Below are 23,451 nucleotides of genomic sequence, written 5' to 3' on the forward strand. Positions count from 1 at the left end.
CTGGAGGGTAGCCTGCAGTGACATGAAAATGGGTAAGAATCTTACTCAAAATACAATCCTGTTTAACTCCACAGCACGCACTTGCTGTTTCCAGTGCACACTTCATATGGGCTTCATGAAGTTCCGCGTTCTACGCTCAAAAACACGTGCAGTCAATGACTGAATTTCTGATTTCTTAGCTGTGTAGAATCTACAGATGTATTCACCAGAAAAACGTTATACATAACCTGCCAGCCCATGGGCTCCTAGGTTGTCAGCTATTACGCAATTCACAGTGCCTTTGATAAACTTATTCAACTGACTGATGAACACACCATGTTGCTACAAAATTACCAGATCTTTCACAAGTGGATCAAACACTTTTTCAAACCCAAATGTCCTCAAATCTTCACTTTAATAACCTCTATGGGCTAGGTGGGACGCTTGCGTCCCACCTACTCAACAGCCAGTGGAATCCCGTGGCGCGTTATTCAAATACCTTAGAAATGCTATTACTTCAATTTCTCAAACATATGACTATTTTACACCATTTTAAAGACAAGACTCTCGTTAATCTAACCACACTGTCCGATTTCAAAAAGGCTTTACAGCGAAAGCAAAACATTAGATTATGTCAGCAGAGTACCAAGCCAGAAATAATCAGACACCCATTTTTCAAGCTAGCATATAATGTCACAAAAACCCAGAAGACAGATAAATGCAGCACTAACCTTTGATGATCTTCATCAGATGACAACCCTAGGACATTATGTTATACAATACATGCATGTTTTGTTCAATCAAGTTCATATTTATATCAAAAAACAGCTTTTTAAATTAGCATGTGACGTTCAGAACTAGCATACCCCCCGCAAACCTCCGGGGAATTTGCTAACAATTTACTAAATTACTCACGATAAACGTTCACAAAAAGCATAACAATTATTTTAAGAATTATAGATACAGAACTCCTCTATTGTCACGTCCTGGCCAGTATAAGGGTTAATTAGTATTGTAGTTTGGTCAGGACGTGGCAGAGGGTATTCGTTTTATGTGGTTCGGGGTGGTGTGTTTGTTAAAAGCGTGCTTGATTTAGTATTTCCGGGTTTTGGTTTATGTATTTCTATGTTTAGTCCTATGTTGAGTTAATTGGGGTTGGACTTCCAATTGAAGGCAGCTGTTTGGTGTTGCCTTTGATTGGAAGTCCTATATTAGTTGGGTGTGTTTGTCTTGTATTTTGTGGGAGATTGTTCTATGTTTCGCCTTGTGCCTTACCAGACTGTTTTTGTTGATCGTTCGTGTTTTGTTATTTTTGTACGTTCATTTTGAAAGCAAATAAACATCAAGATGAGCCTGCACATACCTGCTGCGTTTTGGTCCTCCTTCACCGACGACAAACGTGACAGAATCTCCCACCAACAATGGACCAAGCAGCAGAGGAAGGAGCAGAGGGACTTCGAGTTGGACTGGCGGGAGAAGTGGACCTGGGAGGAAGTTCTGGACGGGGCCGGACCTTGGCACCAGGCTTGGGATTATCGCCGCCCGCAGTGGGAAATTGAGGCAGCCAAGGCAGAGAGGCGGAGGTACGAGGCCATGGACGCGCTGAGGGAGAAGCACGAGAGGCACCCCCAATAATTTTTTTGGGGGGGGCACACGGGTAGTTTGGCTAGGCGTAGGAAGAGCCGGAAGCCAGCTACCCGTGGTTATATGGAGGAGCGTATGGGGTGGAGAGCGCTATGTTTCGCTGAGGAGCGCACTATCTCACCCATACGCACGCACAGTCCGGTGCGCGTTATTCCAGCCTCTCGCAGGTGCCGTGCTAGAGCGGGCATCCAGCCTGGTAGGAGGATGCCTGCGCAGCGCATCTGGTCGCCGGTACGCCTCCGAGGACCAGGCTACCCAACTCCCGCTCTACGCACGGCTACCATCAGGCCCCTGTACAGCCCAGTCTGCCCTGTACGAGCACCCCGCTCGTACAGGGCTACTAGTTCCATCCAGCCAAGGCGGGATGTGCAGGAGATAAGTTCTAGACCGACTGTGCGCCTCCATAGCCCTGGGTTTCCTGCTCCTGTCTCTCGTGTGAACCCGGAAGTGCGTCAACCCAGTCCGACTCGTCCTGTTCCCGCTCCCCGCACTAGCCTGGAGGTGTGTGTTCAAAATCTGGTAAGCCCAGTACCAGCACCACGCACCAGGCTTCAAGTGCGTAAACCCAGCCTCACCAGTCAACAGTCGTCATCAGAGCTGCCCGCCAGTCAACAGTCGTCATCAGAGCTGCCCGCCAGTCAACAGTCGTCGGAGCTGCCCGCCAGTCAACAGTTGTCGGAGCTGCCCGCCAGTCAACAGTCGTGGGAGCTGCTGCCAGTCAACAGTCGTCAGAGCTGGCCGCCAGTCAACAGTCGTCAGAGCTGCCCGCCAGTCAACAGTCGTCGGAGCTGCCCGCCAGTCAACAGTCGCCGGAGTGGCCAGACTGCGCTGAACTGCCGGAGTGGCCAGACTACGCTGAACTGCCGGAGTGGCCAGACTGCGCTGAACTGCCGGAGTGGCCAGACTGCGCTGAACTGCCGGAGTGGCCAGACTGCGCTGAACTGCCGGAGTGGCCAGACTGCGCTGAACTGCCGGAGTGGCCAGACTGCGCTGAACTGCCGGAGTGGCCAGACTGCGCTGAACTGCCGGAGTGGCCAGACTGCCCTGAACTGCCGGAGTGGCCAGACTGCCCTGAACTGCCGGAGTGGCCAGACTGCCCTGAACTGCCGGAGTGGCCAGACTGTCCAGAGTGGCCAGACTGCCCCGAGTTGCCAGACTGCCCAGACTGTCCCGAGTTGCAAACTGCCCAGACTGTCCCGAGTTACCAGACTGCCCAGACTGTCCCGAGTTGCCAGACTGCCCAGACTGTCCCGAACTGCCAGACTGGCCCGACTGCCCCCCGGCGATGCCAGAGTGGCCCGACTGCCCCCCGGCGATGCCAGAGTGGCCCGACAGCCTGGAACGGCCGGAACCAGAGCCACCTCCAGATATTGGTTGGGTTGGGGAGGGGGGGTGTAGCACAGTGCCGTCGTTGACGGCAGCCACCCTCCCTTCCCTCCCTTTAGTAGAGGGGAGTTTTGGTTTTGTTGTTTTGGGGTTGTTGTTTTTTTTGTGTTTTTTTTTGTTTGTTTTTAAGGTGCTTCCAGGGTTAGCACCTTTAACGGGGGGGGTACTGTCACGTCCTGGCCAGTATAAGGGTTAATTAGTATTGTAGTTTGGTCAGGATGTGGCAGAGGGTATTCGTTTTATGTGGTTCGGGGTGGTGTGTTTGTTAAAAGGGTGTTTGATTTAGTATTTCCGGGTTTTGGTTTATGTTTAGGTATTTCTATGTTTAGTCTAGTGTGTCTGGTTCTATGTTGAGTTAATTGGGGTTGGACTTCCAATTGAAGGCAGCTGTTTGGTGTTGCCTTTGATTGGAAGTCCTATATTAGTTGGGTGTGTTTGTCTTGTATTTTTTGGGAGATTGTTCTGTGTTTCGCCTTGTGCCTTACCAGACTGTTTTTGTTGATCGTTCGTGTTTTGTTATTTTTGTACGTTCATTTTGAAAGCAAATAAACATCAAGATGAGCCTGCACATACCTGCTGCGTTTTGGTCCTCCTTCACCGACGACAAACGTGACATCTATGCACTCGATATGTCCGATTTTAAAATAGCTTTTTGGTGAAAGCACATTTTGCAATATTCTAAGTACATAGCCCAGACATCACGGGCTAGCTATTTAGACACCCGGCAAGTTTAGCACTCACCAATATCAGATTTATTATTATAAAAGTTTGATTACCTTTTGCTGTCTTCGTCAGAATGCACTCCCAGGACTGCTACTTCAATAACAAATGTTGGTTTGGTCCAAAATAATCCATCGTTATATCCGAATAGCGGCGTTTTGTTCGTGCGTCCCAGACACTATCCGAATGGTAAAGAAGGGTCGTGCGCATGGCGCAATTCGTGACAAAAAAAATCTAAATATTCCATTACCGTACTTCGAAGCATGTCAACCGCTGTTTAAAATCCATTTTTATGCCATTTTTCTCGTAAAAAAGCGATAATATTCCAACCGGGAATGTCCATTTAGCTAAACAGAGGAAAGAAAACAAAGCTTTTGGTCGACGCGGGCACGAGCCTGAGTCTCACAGTACTGTAACCAGCCACTACCCAAACGCGCTACTTTGTTTCAGCCAGAGCCTGCAAAGCCACGATTCAGCGTTTTGCCGCCTTCTGAGAGCCTATGGCAGCCGTAGGAAGTGTCACGGGACAGCTAAGATCCTCACTCTTCAATAAACAGAGACAAGAAGAACGACACCTTGTCAGACAGGCCACTTTCTGCATGAAATCTTCTCAGGTTTTTGCCTGCCATATGAGTTCTGTTATACTCACAGACACCATTCAAACAGTTTTAGAAACTTTAGGGTGTTTTCTATCCAAAGCCAATAATTATATGCATATTCTAGCTACTGGGCAGGAGTAGTAACCAGATTAAATCGGGTACGTTTTTTATCCAGCCGTGAAAATACTGCCCCTAGCCATAACAGGTTAATTGATAAACATGTCTTCAGTTTAATGGTACCCCAAAGACACGACATGCCCTACTGCCCATTCATAACCCTTGAATTATTCCACATTTTGTTGTGTTACAGCCTGAATTAAACATTTCTTAAATATTTTTCTCACCCATCTTCACACAATACCCCATAATGACAGTGAAAACATGTTTGGACATTTTTCCAAATGTATTGAAAATGAAATACAGATCTCATTTACATAAGTATTCAAACCCTTGAGTGAATGCTTTGTTGAAGCACCGTTGGCTGCAATTACAGCTTTGAGTCGTCTTGGGTATGTCTGTATCAGCTTTGAACATCTAGATATGGGGATTTTCTCCCATTCGTCCTTACAGATTTTCTCAAGCTCTGTTAAGTTAGATATGGAGCGGTGGTGAACAGCCATCTTCAAGTCTTTCCACAGATTTTCAACGGGATTCAAGTCTGGGCTTTGGCTGGTCCACTCAAGGACTTCCACATTCCTGTTCTGAAACCATTCCAGCGCTGCTTTGACTGTATGCTTGGGACAATTGTCCTGTTGGATCATAAATCTTTACCCCCAGCCTCTGAAGCAGGTTATCATCAAGGATTTGCCTGTATTTGGCTCCATTAATTTTTCTTCCATCCTAATCAGTCTCCCTCACTAGCTTTAAGCACCAGCTGTCAGAGCAGCTCACAGATCACTGCACATAGCTCATCTGTAATTAGCCCATCCAATCTACCTCATCCCCATACTGTATCTATTTATTTATCTTGCTCCTTTGCACCCCAGTATCTCTACTTGCACATTCATCTTCTGTACATCCTACCATTCCAGTGTTTAATTGCTATATTGTAATTACTTCGCCACCATGTCCTATTTATTGCCTTACCTCTCTTATCCTACCTCATTTGCACATGCTGTATATAGATTTTTCTACTGTATTTTTGATTGTATGTTTGTTTATTCCATGTGTAACTAGTCCATGTGTAACTGTGTTGTTGTATGTGTCGAACTGCTTTACTTTATCTTGGCCAGGTCGCAGTTGCAAATGAGAACTTGTTCTCAACTAGCCTACCTGTTTAAAACCTGTTAGGGACAGACGTTCCGCTAGCGGAACGCCTCACCAATATCCAATGGTAGAGCGTGGCGCGAAATACAAATACCTCAAAAATGCTATAACTTCAATTTCTCAAACATATGACTATTTTACACCATTTTAAAGACAAGACTCTCGTTAATCTAACCACATTGTCCGATTTCAAAAAGGCTTTACAGCGAAAGCAAAACATTAGATTATGTCAGGAGAGTACCCTGCCAAAAATAATCACACAGCCATTTTCAAAGTAAGCATATATGTCACAAAAACCAAAACCACAGCTAAATGCAGTACTAACCTTTGATGATCTTCATCAGATGACATTCCTAGGACATTATGTTATACAATACATGCATGTTTTGTTCAATCAAGTTCGTATTTATATCAAAAACCAGCTTTTTACATTAGCATGTGATGTTCAGAACTAGCATACCCACCGCAAACGTCCGGTGAATTTACTAAATTACTCACGATAAACATTGACAAAAAAAATAACAATTATTTTAAGAATTATCGATACAGAACTCCTTTATGCAATCGCGGTGTCAGATTTTAAAATAGCTTTTCGGCGAAAGCACATTTTGCAATATTCTGAGTACATAGCCCGGCCATCATGGCTAGCTAATTTGACACCCACCAAGTTTGGCCCTCACCAAACTCAGATTTACTATAAGAAAAATTGGATTACCTTTGCTGTTCTTCTTCAGAATGCACTCCCAGCACTTCTACTTCAACAACAAATGTTGTTTTGGTTCCAAATAATCCATAGTTATATTAAAATACCTCCGTTTTGTTCGTGCGTTCAAGTCACTATCCGAAGGGTGCATTTCGTGACAAAAAATGTCAAAATATTTCATTACCATACTTCGAAGCATGTCAAACGCTGTTTAAAATCAATTTTTATGCTATTTTTCTCGTACAATAGCGATAACATTCCAACCAGGTGACGTTGTATTCATTCAAAGACTCAAAGAAAAAAATGGTGTCATCTCGTGGACGCGGATCTCCAGTGTCATTGTTCCCTGCCTGACCACTCACAAAAACTCCTGCTGTTTTTCGCCCAGAGACTGCAGAGACTGCAGAGACGTTATTCCACTTTCTGGCGCCTTCTGAGAGCCAATGGAAGCCTTAGAAAATGTCACGTTACAGCAGAGATGCTGTATTTTCGATAGAGATGCCACAGAAGGAGAACAAATTGTCAGACAGGGCACTTCCTGTATGGAATCTTCTCAGGTTTTGGCCTGCCATATGAGTTCTGTTATACTCACAGACACCATTCAAACAGTTTTAGAAACTTTAGAGTGTTTTCTATCCAAATCTACTAATTATATGCATATTCTAGTTTCTGAGCAGGAGTAGTAACCAGATTAAATCGGGTACGGTTTTTATCCGGCCGTGAAAATACTGCCCCCTATCCCAAACAGGTTAAATAAAGGTGAAATAAAAATACAAAGTAAAATGGCAGCTGGACTGGTTCTCGCATCTCCACAGAAGAACTCTGGAACTCTGTCAGAGTGACCATCGGGTTCTTGGTCACCTCCTTGACCAAGGCCCTCATCCCCGATTGCCTAGTTTGGCCAGGTGGACAGCTCTTGGATGAGTCTTAGTGGTTCCAAACTTCTTCAATTTAAGAATGATGGATGCCTCTTGGGGACCTTCAATACAGCAGAAATATTTTGCTACCCTTCCCCAGATCTGTGCCTTGACAAAATCCTGTATCAGAGCTCTACGGACAATTCCTTCAACATCAAGGCTTGGTTTTTGCTCTGACATGCACTGTCAACTGTAGGACCTTATATAGACAGGTGTGTGTCTTTCCAAATCATGTCCAATCAGTTGAATTTACCACAGGTGGACTCATTTCAAGTTGTAGAAACATCTCAAGGATGATCAGTGGAAACAGGATGCACCGGAGCTCAAATTCGAGTTTCATAGCAAAGGGTCTGACTACTTATGTAAATAAGGTATTTTTGTTTTAAATTTTTTTAAATGTGCAAAAATAAAAAAAATAAAAACGTTTCACTTTGTCATTATGGGTTATTTTGTGTAGATTGATGAGGGGAAAAAACGATTTAATCGATTTTAGAATAAGGCTGAATATTTTCCGAATGCACTGTCTACTGGTATCGATTTTAAATTGAGAACATATAGCTCAACAGTAAGCTATTCTCTGCTTCAGATGCACAATTGTATGGGGTGCATTGCAAATGGCCATAAGGCAAATGCCATCATACTGTAGGTCAGTGCTTCCCAACTCCAGTCCACGTGTGCCCCAACAGTACACATTTGTATTGTATCCCCGGGCAAGCACACCTGATTCAACTTGTCAACTAATCATCAGGCCCTCAATCAGTTGAATCAGGTATGTTTGAAAAAAAATGTGTGCTGTTGGGGGTACTCAAGGACTGGAGTTGGGAACCACTGCTGTAGGCCTATGCCATTATCAGCTGCAAAATGGGTTCACATGGCTGGTATCCTGAAAAAAAGAGTGACAATCAAAATTAATTGGAGAGCTTACAACTGAACAAAAAGGTAGTGTTCATTTGAGAATACAACAAAGAAACAGACAAATTAGAGACATGTTCCCTTCTTCATTGCAGGATTGTGACCTGTGATTAAACAACATTGACACTACTTAGTCTTGAATAATAGTTTACGTTAACAGTTAAAACAAGTTTAAACACTTCACAAAGAATCAACACTTTCATATAATTTCAAAGTGTACATGTAAGCTAACTCATATCTAAAGGTTAGTCATCTTGGTAACAAGTAGGCTATTATTACTAAAGCATCATTTCAGTTGGAAATACAAAAAGTCCATAACAGAGGTGGCCAACCTTGCTCCACTGATCTCTGATCTACTGGGTGAGCAGACTTCTATTCCAGCCCAGCAATAGCACACTTCATTATCAACTAATTTGGTTTGATCAATTTAAATCAGGTGTATTAATGCTGGGCTGGAACAGAAGCTTACACACCCAGCAGGGCTGACCTGCTCCAGTTGTAATAGCTTTACACATTGTGTGTGGCTTTTAAACAAAATTTTTGTGGAAAAAAAACATAGGTACATATATAACTCATAGTATACAAGGATGCACCCTTAATCTCTTGGGACATCCATTGGGACCTCTTGATCTGCAGATGCAGACAGGGTTTCACAGCTCTCTATATCTGAGGACAGTAAACATCACAAGGACCACTTTATACTCAAATTAGACAGCACTGAGTATTATGTTGCTTTATCTATCTGTCCTCAGTTTTTCTCGTTAGGGAGTGGAACTGGAGAATCTTTTCAGAATGTCCTCTCACAAAGGTACCTGCACTATCCAGAGTAGCCTACCCTCCGTTCTGTGACAGCTGGAACTACTAGATAATCCTTTCATCCTCTTCCATGGCTGTTAGCTAGCTACTGTACCTAGCTGAAAATGCATTTCAAGTTACAACGATAAATATTAACTGGCTAATATGAAGTTAGCTGGTGTTATTTAATTCACTTAGCTAGCTATACGGTATGCAAAGCTAGCTAGGTAGCGAACATTGCTTTAGCATTTGAGTTAGCTTGAACACTAAGTTCTTGTAGCTAGCAAATAATACATTGTTTTTAAAAATCATTCAAATATATATATTTACTTACTTGAATAGGTTCTCCCACTGCCTCCATTTTCTGGGTCCCTAGAAAAATGAAAGGACCCGGGACCAGACTGGATTAGGGACAAACAGCCGGTTAGCCGGGCCCCCTTCAGGTCCAGGCTGGGGGCGTTGTGCCTCACGGACCAGGTTCTCAATCCACAGTGGCAGCAAGGCATGAGGTAGGGACAATGGTTTCAGAGGTTGAGGGTGTGGCAGAGGAACTGTATAGGCAGGAGAGGGCGTCAGGCTTCACATTCTTTGACCCTGGGCGGTTGGAGATGGTGAAGTTAAATCTGGTGAACAGGAGGGCCCACCGGGCCTGCCTGGAGTTGAGGCGCTTGGTTGTACGGAGATATTCCAGGTTTTTATGGTCGGTCCAGACCAGGAATGGCTGTTCTGCTCCTTCCAGCCAGTGCCTCCACTCTTCCAATGCCATCTTCACCGCCAGGAGTTCTCGGTTGCCAACATCGTAGTTCCTCTCTGCAGGATTGAGACGATGGGACAGAAAGGCACAGGGATGAAGCTTCTGGTCCTGGGCAGATCGCTGGGACAGGATGGTCCCCACTCCAACATCCGAAGCATCCACTTCCACCACAAATTGACGCGAAGGGGTCCAGATGGATGAGGATGGGTGCTGTTGTGAACCGATGCATCAGGTCCACAAAGGCTTTGTCGACAGCTGGAGAGTGGGGGCCCGCCAGGGTGCTGTAGTCCCGAATGCAACGGCGGTAGAAGTTTGCAAAACAAAGAAACCATTGCAACTGCACCCTGGACGTTGGTTGAGGCCAATCCACCACTGCTTTCACCTTTTCAGGATCCATCTGAACATTGCCCTCAGCAATGACATTGTAGAGCATTGGAACTCACACTTCTCAGCTTTCACAAACAGTTGGTTCTCCATGAGGGAGAAGAACCTGTCTGACATGAAGAACATGTTCTTGTGCAGATCGGGAAAAAAACAGGATGTTGTCAAGGTACACGAACACAAACCGGTTTAGCATGTCCCGAAGCACATCATTGACCAAAGCCTGGATAACAGCGGGGGTGTTGGTGAGTCCAAATGGCATGACCTGGTACTCATAATGTCCACTGGCTGTGTTGAAGGCTGTCTTCCACTCATCCCCCTCGTGTATCCGAACCATGTGGTAGCTGGCATTTCAAAGGTCCAACTTGGAAAATATGTTGGCCCCCTGGAGAGGTTCAAACGCCGAGGAGAGGTAGGGGGTAACGATTCTTGACAGTAATGTCATTAGGTCCCCGGTAGTGTTACGAGAATTTTGTTCTCAATGTTCATAAACTGAACTTCAATTAAAATTCTCAGTCTACAACCCTGAATTTGTAAGATTCTGGTTGAATAACACAGACAGGGTCCCAGCTTACAATAGTCAAAAATGTTTATTCACGAGGGCGATCTGAAATCCATTGTACAGAGACATCATTATATACCAGGCTCCGTATTTACGCACACACATACACACAAACATTAAGGCCCCAGATCTCTTAACACTGTAGATCATTACCCAGCCGACAGTTTCATTCCTCTGAGATTAGGGAAACCTTGAGGGGGATTCCCTCTCATATCTTAAACCCTCAGAGTTCAAGCTAGGGCAGGTCAACCACAGTTTAACAGTTCTTGGTGTTTACTTAAACACACAGACACACATTCTTCTCTTATCCTAGTCCAACTTCGTTAGACTTAGGCTTAACCCTTTAGTTACTCATTCTACATGCTATATAGACCATATCCCTACTAGTTAAGTTTCAGGGTAGAATTATTTAATCATTACATTCAAACATATAAATCCCTTTAAAGTAGTTAATGCACGGGACGCAGGGTCTTGTCCTTCTTCTCCACAAAGAAAAACCCGGCGCCGGCAGGAGATGCAGACGGACGGCCCCAGTGGCCAGAGACTCCTCTATGTACTCCTCCATAGCTTTGGTCTCTGGTCCAGACAGAGACTACAATCGACCCCGATGTGGTGTAGTGCCTGGGAGAAGATCAATGGCACAATCATAAGGATGGTACAGGGGAAGGGACGTAGCACATGCCTTACTAGACACTTCCAGGAGGTCATGGTATTCTGTGGGGATAGCGGAGACATCCACAGTCTTGCTAACATCCTGAGGAAGATGACTTGAGGAAGGCTGTGCTGCTTGAAGGCAGTGGGAATGGTAAAATGGGCTCCAACCCAGGATGGAGCTTGTGGTCCAATCAATCATCAGATTGTGCTTTTGAAGCCAGGAAAATCCCAAAACAAAAGGAACATGGGGAGATGCAATGAGGAGGAACTGTATGGTCTCACTGTGGTTACCAGAAACCCATAATTGAACGGGCACAGTACTATGGGTGACTTCCCCTATAGAGCAGCCGTCCAGTGGCCTAGCATCCATGAGCACAGAGAGAGGCTGAGTGGGAATGCCAAGCTCCGAAGCTGTCGTGGCATCCATAAGACATTCATCAGCCCCAGAGTCAATGAGCACTCGGAGAGACTTAGATTTGTCTCCCCACAGCACAAGAGCAAAAAGGAGTGTGCGGGTGATGGGAATTAGGGAACTCCCAGTCTGACTCACCATAGTTCATGTACCTACTAGAGACAAGGGTTTCCTAATAGGGAAGGTAGCTATAAAATGTCCTGTCTCTCCACAGTACAGACAACAGTTATTATTCATCCTCCATGAACACTCCCAAGTTGATAGCCTTGTTCTTCCCATCTGCATAGGCTCAGGAGTATCCAACTCACCCGTTGTAGATTCACGAGAACGCTCGGGTGGCTTCTACTCCTCTTGGAAGAGATGCCTTCGGAAACTTCCGGATTCCATAGGAGGAGAACGCGCCATATCGGGTGCACGAGTGTGCCCGAGACCAGACCTCCTCTCACTCGTGCGTTCCCTTAGGCGTCCATCAATTTTAATTGTGAAGGCGATAAGGGAGTCGAGGTCCACCGGCAGTTCCCGAGCAGCTAGCACATCCTTAACCTCCTCAGATAATCCGTGCAGAAAAGTATCGAAAAGAGACTCCGTATTCCAGGCACTCTCGGCGGCCAAAAGTCCACCGCGTAGTCTGCCACACTACGGGAGTTGACGTAAGTCAAGCAGTTTGCTGGCTGCCTTTCTCCCGGATACCGGAGACTCAAAAACTTCACCTCTGTCATGAATTCCTCCAAAATGACGGCAAATGGAAGATCGTTGTTCCCAAACTACCGTAGCCCAGGAGAGCACCCTTCCTGACATTAGCGTAATTATATACGCTATCTTCAATCGGTCTGAAGAAAACGAAGATGGCTGTAACTCAAAAATAAGCGAGCACTGAGAAAGAAAACCCCTGCAGCTACCAGGATTCTCCAAATATCACTCTGGAGGTGGTAAGCGGGGTTCACGGGGTGTCGGTATAGGCTGTACAAACTCACCACAGATAGTGGGAAAAAATTACTGGGTGATTGAGGTTTTTCAGAGGTGGCAGACAGCCTGAGCTAACTCCCTGATTTGCTCCATTATAGCCTTTAACCCATGGTCGTGGCGTTCCGTCAAGGAACTGAGCCCTTCCAAAAGGCCCTGTAGCAACTCCTGATGTCTCTCAATGGTGGCTCCCTGCTGGGAGACAGTGTGGCGGAGCTGGTCCAAGTCTGCTGGGTCTGTCATGGCCAGTTCGTACTATCAAGGCACAAGGCGAGACCCAAATTGGAGTCTTACAATGTTTATTAATCCAAAAGCGGTAGGCAAGAGAATGGTTGTGGACAGGCAAAAAGGTCAAAACCAGGTCAGAGTCCAGGAGGTACAAAGTGGCAGACAGGCTCGTGGTCAAGGCAGGCAGAATGGTCAGCCAGGCGGGTACAAAGTCCAGAAACAGGCAAGTGTCAAAACCGGGAGGACTAGAAAAGGAGAATGCAAAAAGCAGGAGAATGGGAAAAACGCTGGTTGACTTGAAAACATACAAGACGAACTGGCACAGAGAGACAGAAAACACAGCGATACATAAACTGGGGAAAACAAGCAACACCTGAAGGGGTTGGAGACAATAATGAGGACAGGTGTAACTGATCAGGGTGTGACAGTCAATCTGCTTTCAACATTGTGAATTCAAATATAATCAATTCAACTTTACTCTGTCTTCTTAAGAATCTGTGTAAACTGTACTGTCAGCAATTAGCAATCACAGTACCAACGCAAAGTTATCCCAATACATAAAACACTTGAGTCAGTTGTTGTCTTATAATCATTTTTTAATGTCAAGGCCATTGCCACCCAGTCAGCCTTCAGTCAAAGTGAACAGACAGACCATGTGTGCATGTCCTACAAACGAGCAAAAAAGGCAAGAGTGCCCACAGGCATTATGGGTAAATATGTGTGTTGCTATGGTAGTGATGTGCTTTTTAGGACGTTGCCACACTATATCCCTCCACAGTATCACCACTGAGGACGGGGAAAGGAAGTGGGGAGTAAGGGGGGGTAGTTTACATCACATCAGAACTATAATGAGGAAGTGATTTGTGCCATAGTGTACGTATGTAGGGTGATGGGGTGAGGTGGGGATTGGTAGGGCAAGAGGAGTGGTCGTGGCGTGTTGATGTGCTTTCCATGCATCTTCTACCTATGGTAGAATCCCCTGTGGAAAATTGAGAAAATAGACACAGATTACCTTGGGTGGTCTTCAATGTCATGTCTTCAAAAAAATTGTTGTAAGAATAAGTTATTTCTGGTCTGATCCACTGTAGAGTTACTGTATTTGTAGCTACACTATGTATAAGAATGGACATGTTTTTCCTGACCTTGTGACCTGCTCCTCCTTATTGCCCATTATTAGGGCCCAGAGTTGTTCCTGGTCAGGTATGTTATAAGTCATTCATATTACACTGTTGTGTACAGTATATAATGGTGTGCGATATAATTGGGTTGTGTTCATTAGGCACTAAACAGAAGGAAACAGATTGAAACAGAGAGGGACTACCAAGACTTGCCCATTAAGAAACCCTATTTTTTCTGTTGCAATACATTTTAAAACTGTTGCATTCCCTAATGAACATGACCCTGTGTACACCTCTGTGGACTTGTCCTTTACCTGTCCAGGTAAGGGGATGGGTGGATGGGGGGGGGTCTACCCTCGGCTGCTAGGTAGACGGCCCACTCCAATCCGGTCAATAGGAACACTCACTCGCCTCCGTGGCAGTTCAACAACTTTCCTGTTGGGGGAGATAAACCGTCACCATTTAACTTTCACTTATCCTATGGGCCTGGTGTTTCCCAGATACAGATGAACTAAACCTAGTCCTAGACTAAAAAGCTCTTTGAATGTAGAATCTCCATTGAGAATGCTTTTCAGTCCTTGAATAAGATTAATCTGTGTTTGGAAAACTGGCTGTATGTGTATCAGCCTAATCCTAGTGGATATTTCTAATATGAATATTCCATTTAGAACATGATTTCAATTTATCGTCAATCTAATTTGAATAAACTTGCAAACTGAAAATGGATTTCAAATCAGTTTTATTTGTATTTACTGAATCAAACTCTTGACAAAGAATTGAATACATTGCATTGCATGACCTGGTAAATCAAAAACAAAATGTTTTTGTTGTGAAACTGAAGCCAAATGTTCACATTGCGTGGACAATGATGCTCTTTTTAATTCTAATTTAAATAATTTAATGCATATGAAAGTGTTGTTTCCCTTTGACATTTAGACTACCATGCACTGAAATAGGAAGGTTGCTGTCCATGCTGTCCAGGGGTGTTATATCAGTACAGTCATAATGCAACCTGCTACCTCTGTTACGACAACGGTCGTCATCTGACATGAGCACCTGTTGGTGGTCTTATAACATCGTCATGTTCATGTCATAGTGAAATGTCAAATAAAGTGGAACTCACTAATACAATATGTGCATTTTCAACAAATGTTTTATTTGTAAATGTCCAGTAGGTAAACCTTTCACAGGTCTCAACATTTCTCATCAGTACCACTATGACTAAGGCACCAAGTCCATACAAATCAAATCAAACCTTATTTTAAATGCATGATTGATTTGACGGTGAAGCTCTGATAATTCATCATGACTTGCACTAAATCTCACACAGTTAATTCGCTCAGAAGAAACAGCAAAGCCTTTATTCCACGATGCACTTGCCAATTAAAAGCCTGTTTGGATCTTCAACAAATCAAATCTGCCTGTGTGTAAGCTACAGCCAATTAAAGCGGCCAGTGTTTTGAACCTCGTCCAATCAAAATGGCCAGTGTTTGGGCTACGATAGAAAGATAAGAAATATATAATATATAAGTAATAAGTAAGAGAGAGGTGTATATGTCTTTACTCATTTAGGAAAAGCAGTACATCAGAGAGAGCCAAGACAATTAACTGTTCTTTAATGTTCTATTTATGCATCTTGCTAATGAGATTTTGGGCCATTGGGGACAGGTTGACTTGATGATGTAATTCGCTTAAAGTTGATTCAGATAGGTTGACATTCATATTGTTTTTCTCTGTCTGCGCACTCAGTATGTTACAAGTGGGGTGGCAGGTAGCCTAGTGGTTAGAGCGTTGGGCCAGTAACCAAAATGTTGTTAGATCGAATCCCTGAGCTGACAAGGTAAAAATCTGTTGTTCTGCCCCTGAGCGAGGCGGTTAACCCACTGTTCCCCGGGCGCCGAAGTTGTAGATGTCGATTACGACAGACTCCGCCACCTTTCTGATTCAGACGGGTTGGGTTAAATGCAGAAGACACAATTTAGTTGTACAACTGACTAGGTATTCCCCTTTCCCTACAAAAACTCCACGATAGGATGGCATTATCCCTCATAGCAGTCAAGGGGCAGTTTCCTAGACACAGATTAAGCCTAGCCCTGGACTAAAAAGCAGGTTCAATGAAGAATCTCCATTCAAAATGCTTTCCAGGATTAGCCTATTAGGGGCTTGACATGCTATCAAAGTTATCAGAGGTTTGTAGTTCCGACTGGAAAGTTTCACTTGAACGACCCTCCAAGTCATAATTACAGATGGGAACTGAAAATGTTGTTACCTGAGTTGTGATGTTTCACCATTGATCTTTTCAAACAAAAGATGACAACAAATCAAATCAATATGGATAATGGATCTAGTTTGACTATTGTACATTTTAAGAAAGCTAGCTAAAATGTTATTGGTTGAAGAATTGTTCCGACTTCAAAACCACTTGAACAGAATCATGACAGAACAGAAACTTCAAGAACATACTGAGCGTGGTTCAGTCTGGCTTTAGATCGGGGCACAGTAGCACAACTGCAGCTATGGCAGTGGCAAATAACATCATTAATGGACTTGATAAAAAGCAACGTTGTGCTGCTCTGTTTGTAGATTGATTCAGTTGACCATGAACTGTTGGTAGCTAGACTCAGAAACGTTGGCAGTAAATTGGTTTAGGAACTATATTTCTGACAGAACACAATGTGTATATACTGACAATCACAAGTCTAGCTTTCTTGAGATTAATAGAGGTGTGCGCCAGGGTTCCATTTTAGCACCTGTGTTGCTCTCAATTTGTATTAATGATTTGGGAAATGGGATGCAACGAGCAAAGTTACATCTATATGCAGATGATACAGTTATATATTCATGTGCTCCTTCTCTGATCCAGGCTATTGAAGAGTGCCAGACTGCTTTTCATTCACTGCAGGCCTCCCTTTATGAATCCAAGATGGCGTAGCAGTAAGACGTCTTTTGTCCTCGTCTTGTCGTGGCCCGTGTATATATATTTGTATATATTTTTCTTCGCATATCTTTTAAAAATTTTCTAACCCCTTACTTAAAAATACTCTCCTGCAACCCGCCTCACCCAATGTGGTGTGGACCTACTTTTTATCTAAAGTATTTTTCTCTACCTCTTACTAGAATCTCCAACATAAGCTAGCCAGCTAACTAGCCAGCTAACGGTCCTCAACTAACCTTTAGCTCGGAAAGCTCTCGCCAGTTTGTACAACGCGATTCAACCAGAGCAGACCTATTTTTCTCACCATATCCCCGGATTCCTACCGCAAGCTCTGAACCTTCTCCCCTTCCGACCTTCGCAGCTAACGTCCCCTGAATGCTAGCTGACTAGAGCACAATGGACTGTTAGCTTACAAGGCCCATCGAATACATTCCGAAGCTACTAGCTAGCAGTCAGCTATCCTTTGCTAGCGGTCATCAGCTACCTTTATCCCGGACAACTCTCGTCAGTCTGTACAGCGCGACTCAAACCAGAGCTAGTCGGACTTATTCTTCTCCATATCTCCATATCTCCGGATTCCTACCGCAAGCTCTGAACCTATTTTTTTTTTTTATTATTATATATTTTTTTCCCACCTAGAATTATAGCAGCTAACGTCCCCTGAACGCACAGCCACTAATCCACGGCCTGCTAGCTATCTAAAGCACATTGGACTGCTGGCTTTCTTTGGCCACTATACATATTTTGCCAATTGGCCTGATTTACCACACGGAGCCCTGCTGATCCGTCCGCTGATGTAACTGCACAAGGAGGCCACAACAGACTTTCCTCCATCGCGTCGCCCCTCTAAGGCCTTTCTGTTAGCCTGCTAGCCCGCTGCTAGCTGCCTGAAGCCACGCACTGGACTCTTATGATCACCCGGCTACGCATGCCTCTCCCTAACGTCACCATGCCTTGTCCATTGCTGTTTTGGTTTGTAACTATTGTTTTATTTCACTGTAGAGCCTCTAGCACTGCTCAAAATGCCTCGGCTAACAATTTAGTTCCACCTCCCACACACGCAGTGACATCACCTGGTTTAAATGTTATTTCTAGAGACAAAATCTATTTTATTATCACTATATGCACAGGTTTACCCCCACTGTATTCACATCCTACTATACCTTTGTCTGTACATTAGGCTTTGAATATATTCTACCGTGCCCAGAAATCTGCTCCTTTTACTCTCTGTTCTGAACGTGCTAGACATCCAGTTCTGTTAGCCTTTAGCCGTACCCTTATCCTACTCCTCCCCTGCTCATCTGGTGATGTAGAGGTTAATCCAGGCCCTGCAGTGTCTAGCCCCACTCCCATCCCCCAGGCTCTCTCATTTGTTGACTTCTGCAACCGTAAAAGCCTTGGTTTCATGCATGTTAACATTAGAAGCCTCCTCCCTAAGTTTGTTTTATTCACTGCCCTAGCACACTCCACCAATCCGGATGTCCTAGCCGTGTCTCAATCCTGGCTTAGGAAGACCACCAAAAACCTTGACATTTCCATTCCTAACTATAACATTTTCCGACAAGATAGAACTGCCAAAGGGGGCGGTGTTGCAATCTACTGCAAAGATAACCTGCAGAGTTCTGTCTTACTATCCAGCTCTGTACCCAAACAATTCGAGCTCCTACTTCTAAAAATGAACCTTTCCAGAAACAAGTCTCTCACCGTTGCCGCTTGCTATAGACCACCCTCTGCAAAACCACAGCTAAATGCAGCACTAACCTTTGATGATCTTCATCAGATGACAACCCTAGGACATTATGTTATACAATGCATGCATGTTTTGTTCAATCAAGTTCATATTTATATCAAAAACCAGCTTTTTTACATTAGCATGTGACGTTCAGAACTTTTTGAAATCGTAAAACGTGGTTAGATTAACCTCTTGGGGCTAGGTGGGACGCTAGCGTGCCACCCGTGGTGCACTCCATCAACAGCAGGTGCATTTCAAGAGCGGCAAATTTGAATCCAAATAAATGTCAAAATTCAAATTTTTCAAAAATACAACTATTTTACACCATTTGAAAGATAAACATCTCCTTAATCTAACCACGTTTTACGATTTCAAAAAGGTTTTACGGCGAAAGCATAAATTTAGAGTATGTTAGGACAGTACATTTACAAGAGTTGTGTGTAATGTTTTGTCAAGTCAAAGACAGGGTCACCAAAACCATAAAACCAGCTAAAATGATGCACTAACCTTTTACAATCTCCATCAGATGACACTCCTAGGACATTATGTTAGACAATGCATGCATTTTTAGTTCTATCAAGTTCATATTTATATCCAAAAACAGCGTTTTACTATGGCATTGATGTTGAGGAAATCGTTTCCCTCCAATAACCGGCAGTCAAGTCAGCGTAACAAATTAAATAATTAAAATTAGAAAACATTGGTAAAATATTATATTGTCATTTAAAGAATTATAGATTTACATCTCTTGAACGCAATCAACTTGCCAGATTTAAAAATAACCTTACTGGGAAATCACACTTTGCAATAATCTGAGCACTGCGCCCAGAAAAATACGCGTTGCGATACAGACTAGACGTCATGTTGGGGAGATCTAAAATCGAAAATACTATGTAAATAATCCATTAACTTTGATTCTCTTCATCAGATGTCACTTCCAGGTATCACAGGTCCATAACGAATGTAGTTTTGTTCAAAAAAAGCTCATCATTTATGTCCAAAAATCTCCGTCTCGTTAGCACATGATGTAAGCCAGCCGGACTTCTCGTCATGAACGAGGGGAAAAAATATATTTCCGTTCGTTCAAACATGTCAAACGTTGTATAGCATAAATCATTAGGGCCTTTTTTAACCAGAACATGAATAATATTCAAGGTGGACGAATGCATACTCTTTTATAACGTATTGGAACGAGGGTACCCAACATGAACTCGCGCCAGGTGTCTAATGGGACATCATCGTTCCATGGCTCTTGTTCGGTCAGATCTCCCCTCCAGAAGACTCAAAACACTTTGTAAAGGCTGGTGACATCTAGTGGAAGCAATAGGAAGTGCCAAAATATTCCTAAACCCCTGTGTTTTTCAATGGGATAGGTTTAAAGTCAATACAACACATCAGGTATCCACTTCCTGTCAGAAAATGTCTCAGGGTTTTGCCTGCCAAATGAGTTCTGTTATACTCACAGACACCATTCAAACAGTTTTGGAAACTTTAGAGTGTTTTCTATCCATATATAATAAGTATATGCATATTCTAGTTACTGGGTAGGATTAGTAACCAGATTAAATCGGGTACATTTTTTTTATCCAGACATGCAAATGCTGCCCCCTAGACCCAACAGGTTAAGGAGATGTTTATCTTTCAAATGGTGTAAAATAGTTGTATTTTTGAAAAATTTGAATTTTGACATTTATTTGGATTCAAATTTGCCGCTCTTGAAATGCACCTGCTGTTGATGGAGTGCACCACGGGTGGCACGCTAGTGTCCCACCTAGCCCCAAGAGGTTAAGGGCTTGTAAGTAAGCAATTCACGGTAAGGTCTACACTTGTTGTATACGGCACATGTGACAAATAAAGTTTGATTTCATTTTAATATTCTGTGTCCCGGAAAACTGCCCCAATAACTATATGTGAGTAGGTCTGTTCATGTCAGGGTGGAGTACGGAAGTGCTTTACTGATGTCTTATTAAATAGCATCAAAAGTAAAGTCTCTCTCTAAGTGGTTAGTACCTACCTCTGCTTGGAGCCCTTAGGGTCCATGGTGCTGATGGAGAGGCGGTCCAGTGGAGTGTTGGACCCTGGGAAGCTCCTCTTCATCTTGGTCTCAATGACGTCATTCTCCAGGCGGTCCAGGTGGTCAAGTAGTAGTAACTTGGCCGTCAAAGCCCCTGCTGCCTTTTGCTCACTGGACCGGGCCTGCAGGCCTGACTCCTCCAGAACCACTGGGTCCAGGTACTACAACAACAGCAATAGGAAAACACAGAAAGTCAATAAGAACTTCTAACACTAAGTTGGAAGTAAACAATGGGAAACAAAATGAGGTCTAAAATAACTTTTACCAGAAGGTCAAAGTGGATGGTTAGTCAAGATAATGCGCTCATTAACGTTAGCTGTCACACAAAATGTTTTTGCTTTGTGGTATACTTAAAGTGATACTTAAGGATTTTGGCAATGAGGCCCTTTATTTACTTCCCCAGAGTCAGATGAACTTATGGATACCATTTTTATGTCTCCACGTGCAGTTTGAAGGAAGTTGGTAACTAGCACTAGCGCAATTGCTAAATTGCATTAGCACAATGACTGGAAGTCTATAGTATCTGCTAGCATTTTGACAGACAGATAGCTAAGCAGACAGACATACAGACAGGGAGCCAAGAAGACAGACAGACAGATATATAGACAAACAGAATGTCCCCCGTGTACCCCCTCCCTTGTCCCTCTCTGACGTGGCTGTTGTTTCTGCCTCTCCTGGGAACAGCACTGTGTGGTATTTATAGCTCAGCCCTGTCAGCGCCACAGCAGCGATGACAGACCGTCATCTAGTCATTTCGTTCCACATAATCAGATCAGGGAGAGAAAATGTTCTGACCATCCCGAGGATAGACAGAATAACACAGCCACCACCGCCTGTGACCGTGCAGATACAGTACCTTCCCCAACTCTTCTGCCTGGACATCCCTCACTCTGCGTGTGCGCGTATCCTCAATCACTGACTCACTCATTCACTAACAGCACTTACTTAGCTGGTTGCTCCTTGCACCTTCCACTTGGCCCTAACCCTTCACCCTTCAGTGTTTGTAGATCGGAAGGGTCTGGATAGGTATAAGCAGTGTAATGGAGCTTCCACCATATCACTTCCACCGAACAGATCTGCAAACAACGAAGATCAAGGACTAAGGGGAAGGGGGTGCTCCTCCCCTCAGCCAGTTTACTATCTTGGGGTGGGAACGAGGAGCACACCACAATTGGGATCCAATAGGATTTGCCTTCTTTCAAATACCTTGAGTGTTTATTTAAGCTTGCACGCCAGATGAACTTAGTTTGCACTTTTGAGACTATTCCATACGTTTCATTGCCCCAAGCAAGCTCAATGAAGCACAGCTTGATACTATTTGAACCCAAGTCTAGACCACACAGGCGCGAGGAGATTTCTATAATACGATTATATTATTATGTTCAGGGTCAGGGGTTCTTCCTGGTCAGGTCACTTGGCCCCAGTTATGCAGTAGTTACTGATACATGGAACTCATGTGTGACCAGGTGAATCCATATAACACACACACATTATCCTGATCTCACCTCTGGGCTCTCCTGGGTGAGGCGAAGGCTGTCTACGCTGCAGTGGAATAGAGTCACCGTCAGGAGACACGAGAGAAGCACACAACCGCACCCCAGCATCTGAAACACACACACACACACACACAGATCAGGATCAGACATACCCATCTGCACTTTACAGTGTACAGAACATGAAATCAAAGCTATAACGCTGTAACATCTTCACGAATAACAATAATAGTTGTCACATACAGTGAGGGAAAAAAGTATTTGATCACCTGCTGATTTTGTTCGTTTGCCCACTGACAAAGAAATGATCACTCTATAATTTTAATGGTAGGTTTATTTGAACAGTGAGAGACAGAATAACAACAACAAAATCCAGAAAAACGCATGTCAAAAATGTTATAAAATGATTTGCATTTTAATGAGGGAGATAAGTATTTGGCCCCTCTGCAAAACATGACTGAGTACTTGCTGGCAAAACCCTTGTTTCGCAATCACAGAGGTCAGACGTTTCTTGTAGTTGGCCACCAGGTTTGCACACATCTCAGGAGGGATTTTGTCCCACTCCTCTTTGCAGATCTTTTCCAAGTCATTAAGGTTTCGAGGCTGACGTTTGGCAACTCGAACCTTCAGCTCCCTCCACAGATTTTGTATGGGATTAAGGTCTGGAGACTGGCTAGGCCACTCCAGGACCTTAATGTGCTTCTTCTTGAGCCACTCCTTTGTTGCCTTGGCCGTGTAATTTGGGTCATTGTCATGCTGGAATACCCATCCACGACCCATTTTCAATGCCCTGGCTGAGGGAAGGAGGTTCTCACCCAAGATTTGACGGTACATGGCCCCGTCCATCGTCCCTTTGATGCGGTGAAGTTGTCCTGTCCCCTTAGCAGAAAAACACCCCCAAAGCATAATGTTTCCACCTCCATGTTTGACGGTGGGGATGGTGTTCTTGGGGTCATAGGCAGCATTCCTCCTCCTCCAAACACGGCGAGTTGAGTTGATGCCAAAGAGCTCCATTTTGGTCTCATCTGACCACAACACTTTCACCCAGTTGTCCTCTGAATCATTCAGATGTTCATTGGCAAACTTCAGACAGGCATGTATATGTGCTTTCTTGAGCAGGGGGACCTTGCAGGCGCTGCAGGATTTCAGTCCTTCATGGCGTAGTGTGTTACCAATTGTTTTCTTGGTGACTATGGTCCCAGCTGACTTGAGATCATTGACAAG

At 44.1% G+C, this 23,451-nt stretch overlaps 1 protein-coding gene across 2 annotated transcripts in view; it reads right to left on the minus strand.

Moving 5' to 3' along the window:
• Nucleotides 1-13,453: 13,453 nt before the first annotated feature.
• Nucleotides 13,454-23,451, minus strand: part of ostn (osteocrin) — a 37,080-nt gene continuing 27,082 nt past the window's right edge. The window contains exons 2-5 of one of the 2 annotated variants that reach the window (XM_045704185.1): nt 22,240-22,338; nt 20,675-20,895; nt 14,308-14,428; nt 13,454-13,854 (exon numbers count right to left, since the gene is read on the minus strand). In XM_045704185.1, the coding sequence (XP_045560141.1) occupies nt 14,344-14,428; nt 20,675-20,895; nt 22,240-22,338 (405 nt within the window). In that variant the 3' untranslated portion in view covers nt 13,454-13,854; nt 14,308-14,343. Of the gene's footprint in view, nt 13,855-14,307; nt 14,429-20,674; nt 20,896-21,590; nt 21,806-22,239; nt 22,339-23,451 lie in introns of those variants that run through there. The other variant, XM_045704186.1, reaches the window with a different exon arrangement.

The sequence above is a fragment of the Salmo salar genome, chromosome ssa20 (genome assembly GCF_905237065.1).
Source record: "Salmo salar chromosome ssa20, Ssal_v3.1, whole genome shotgun sequence".
In the NCBI taxonomy this organism is placed as follows: Eukaryota; Metazoa; Chordata; class Actinopteri; order Salmoniformes; family Salmonidae; genus Salmo; species Salmo salar.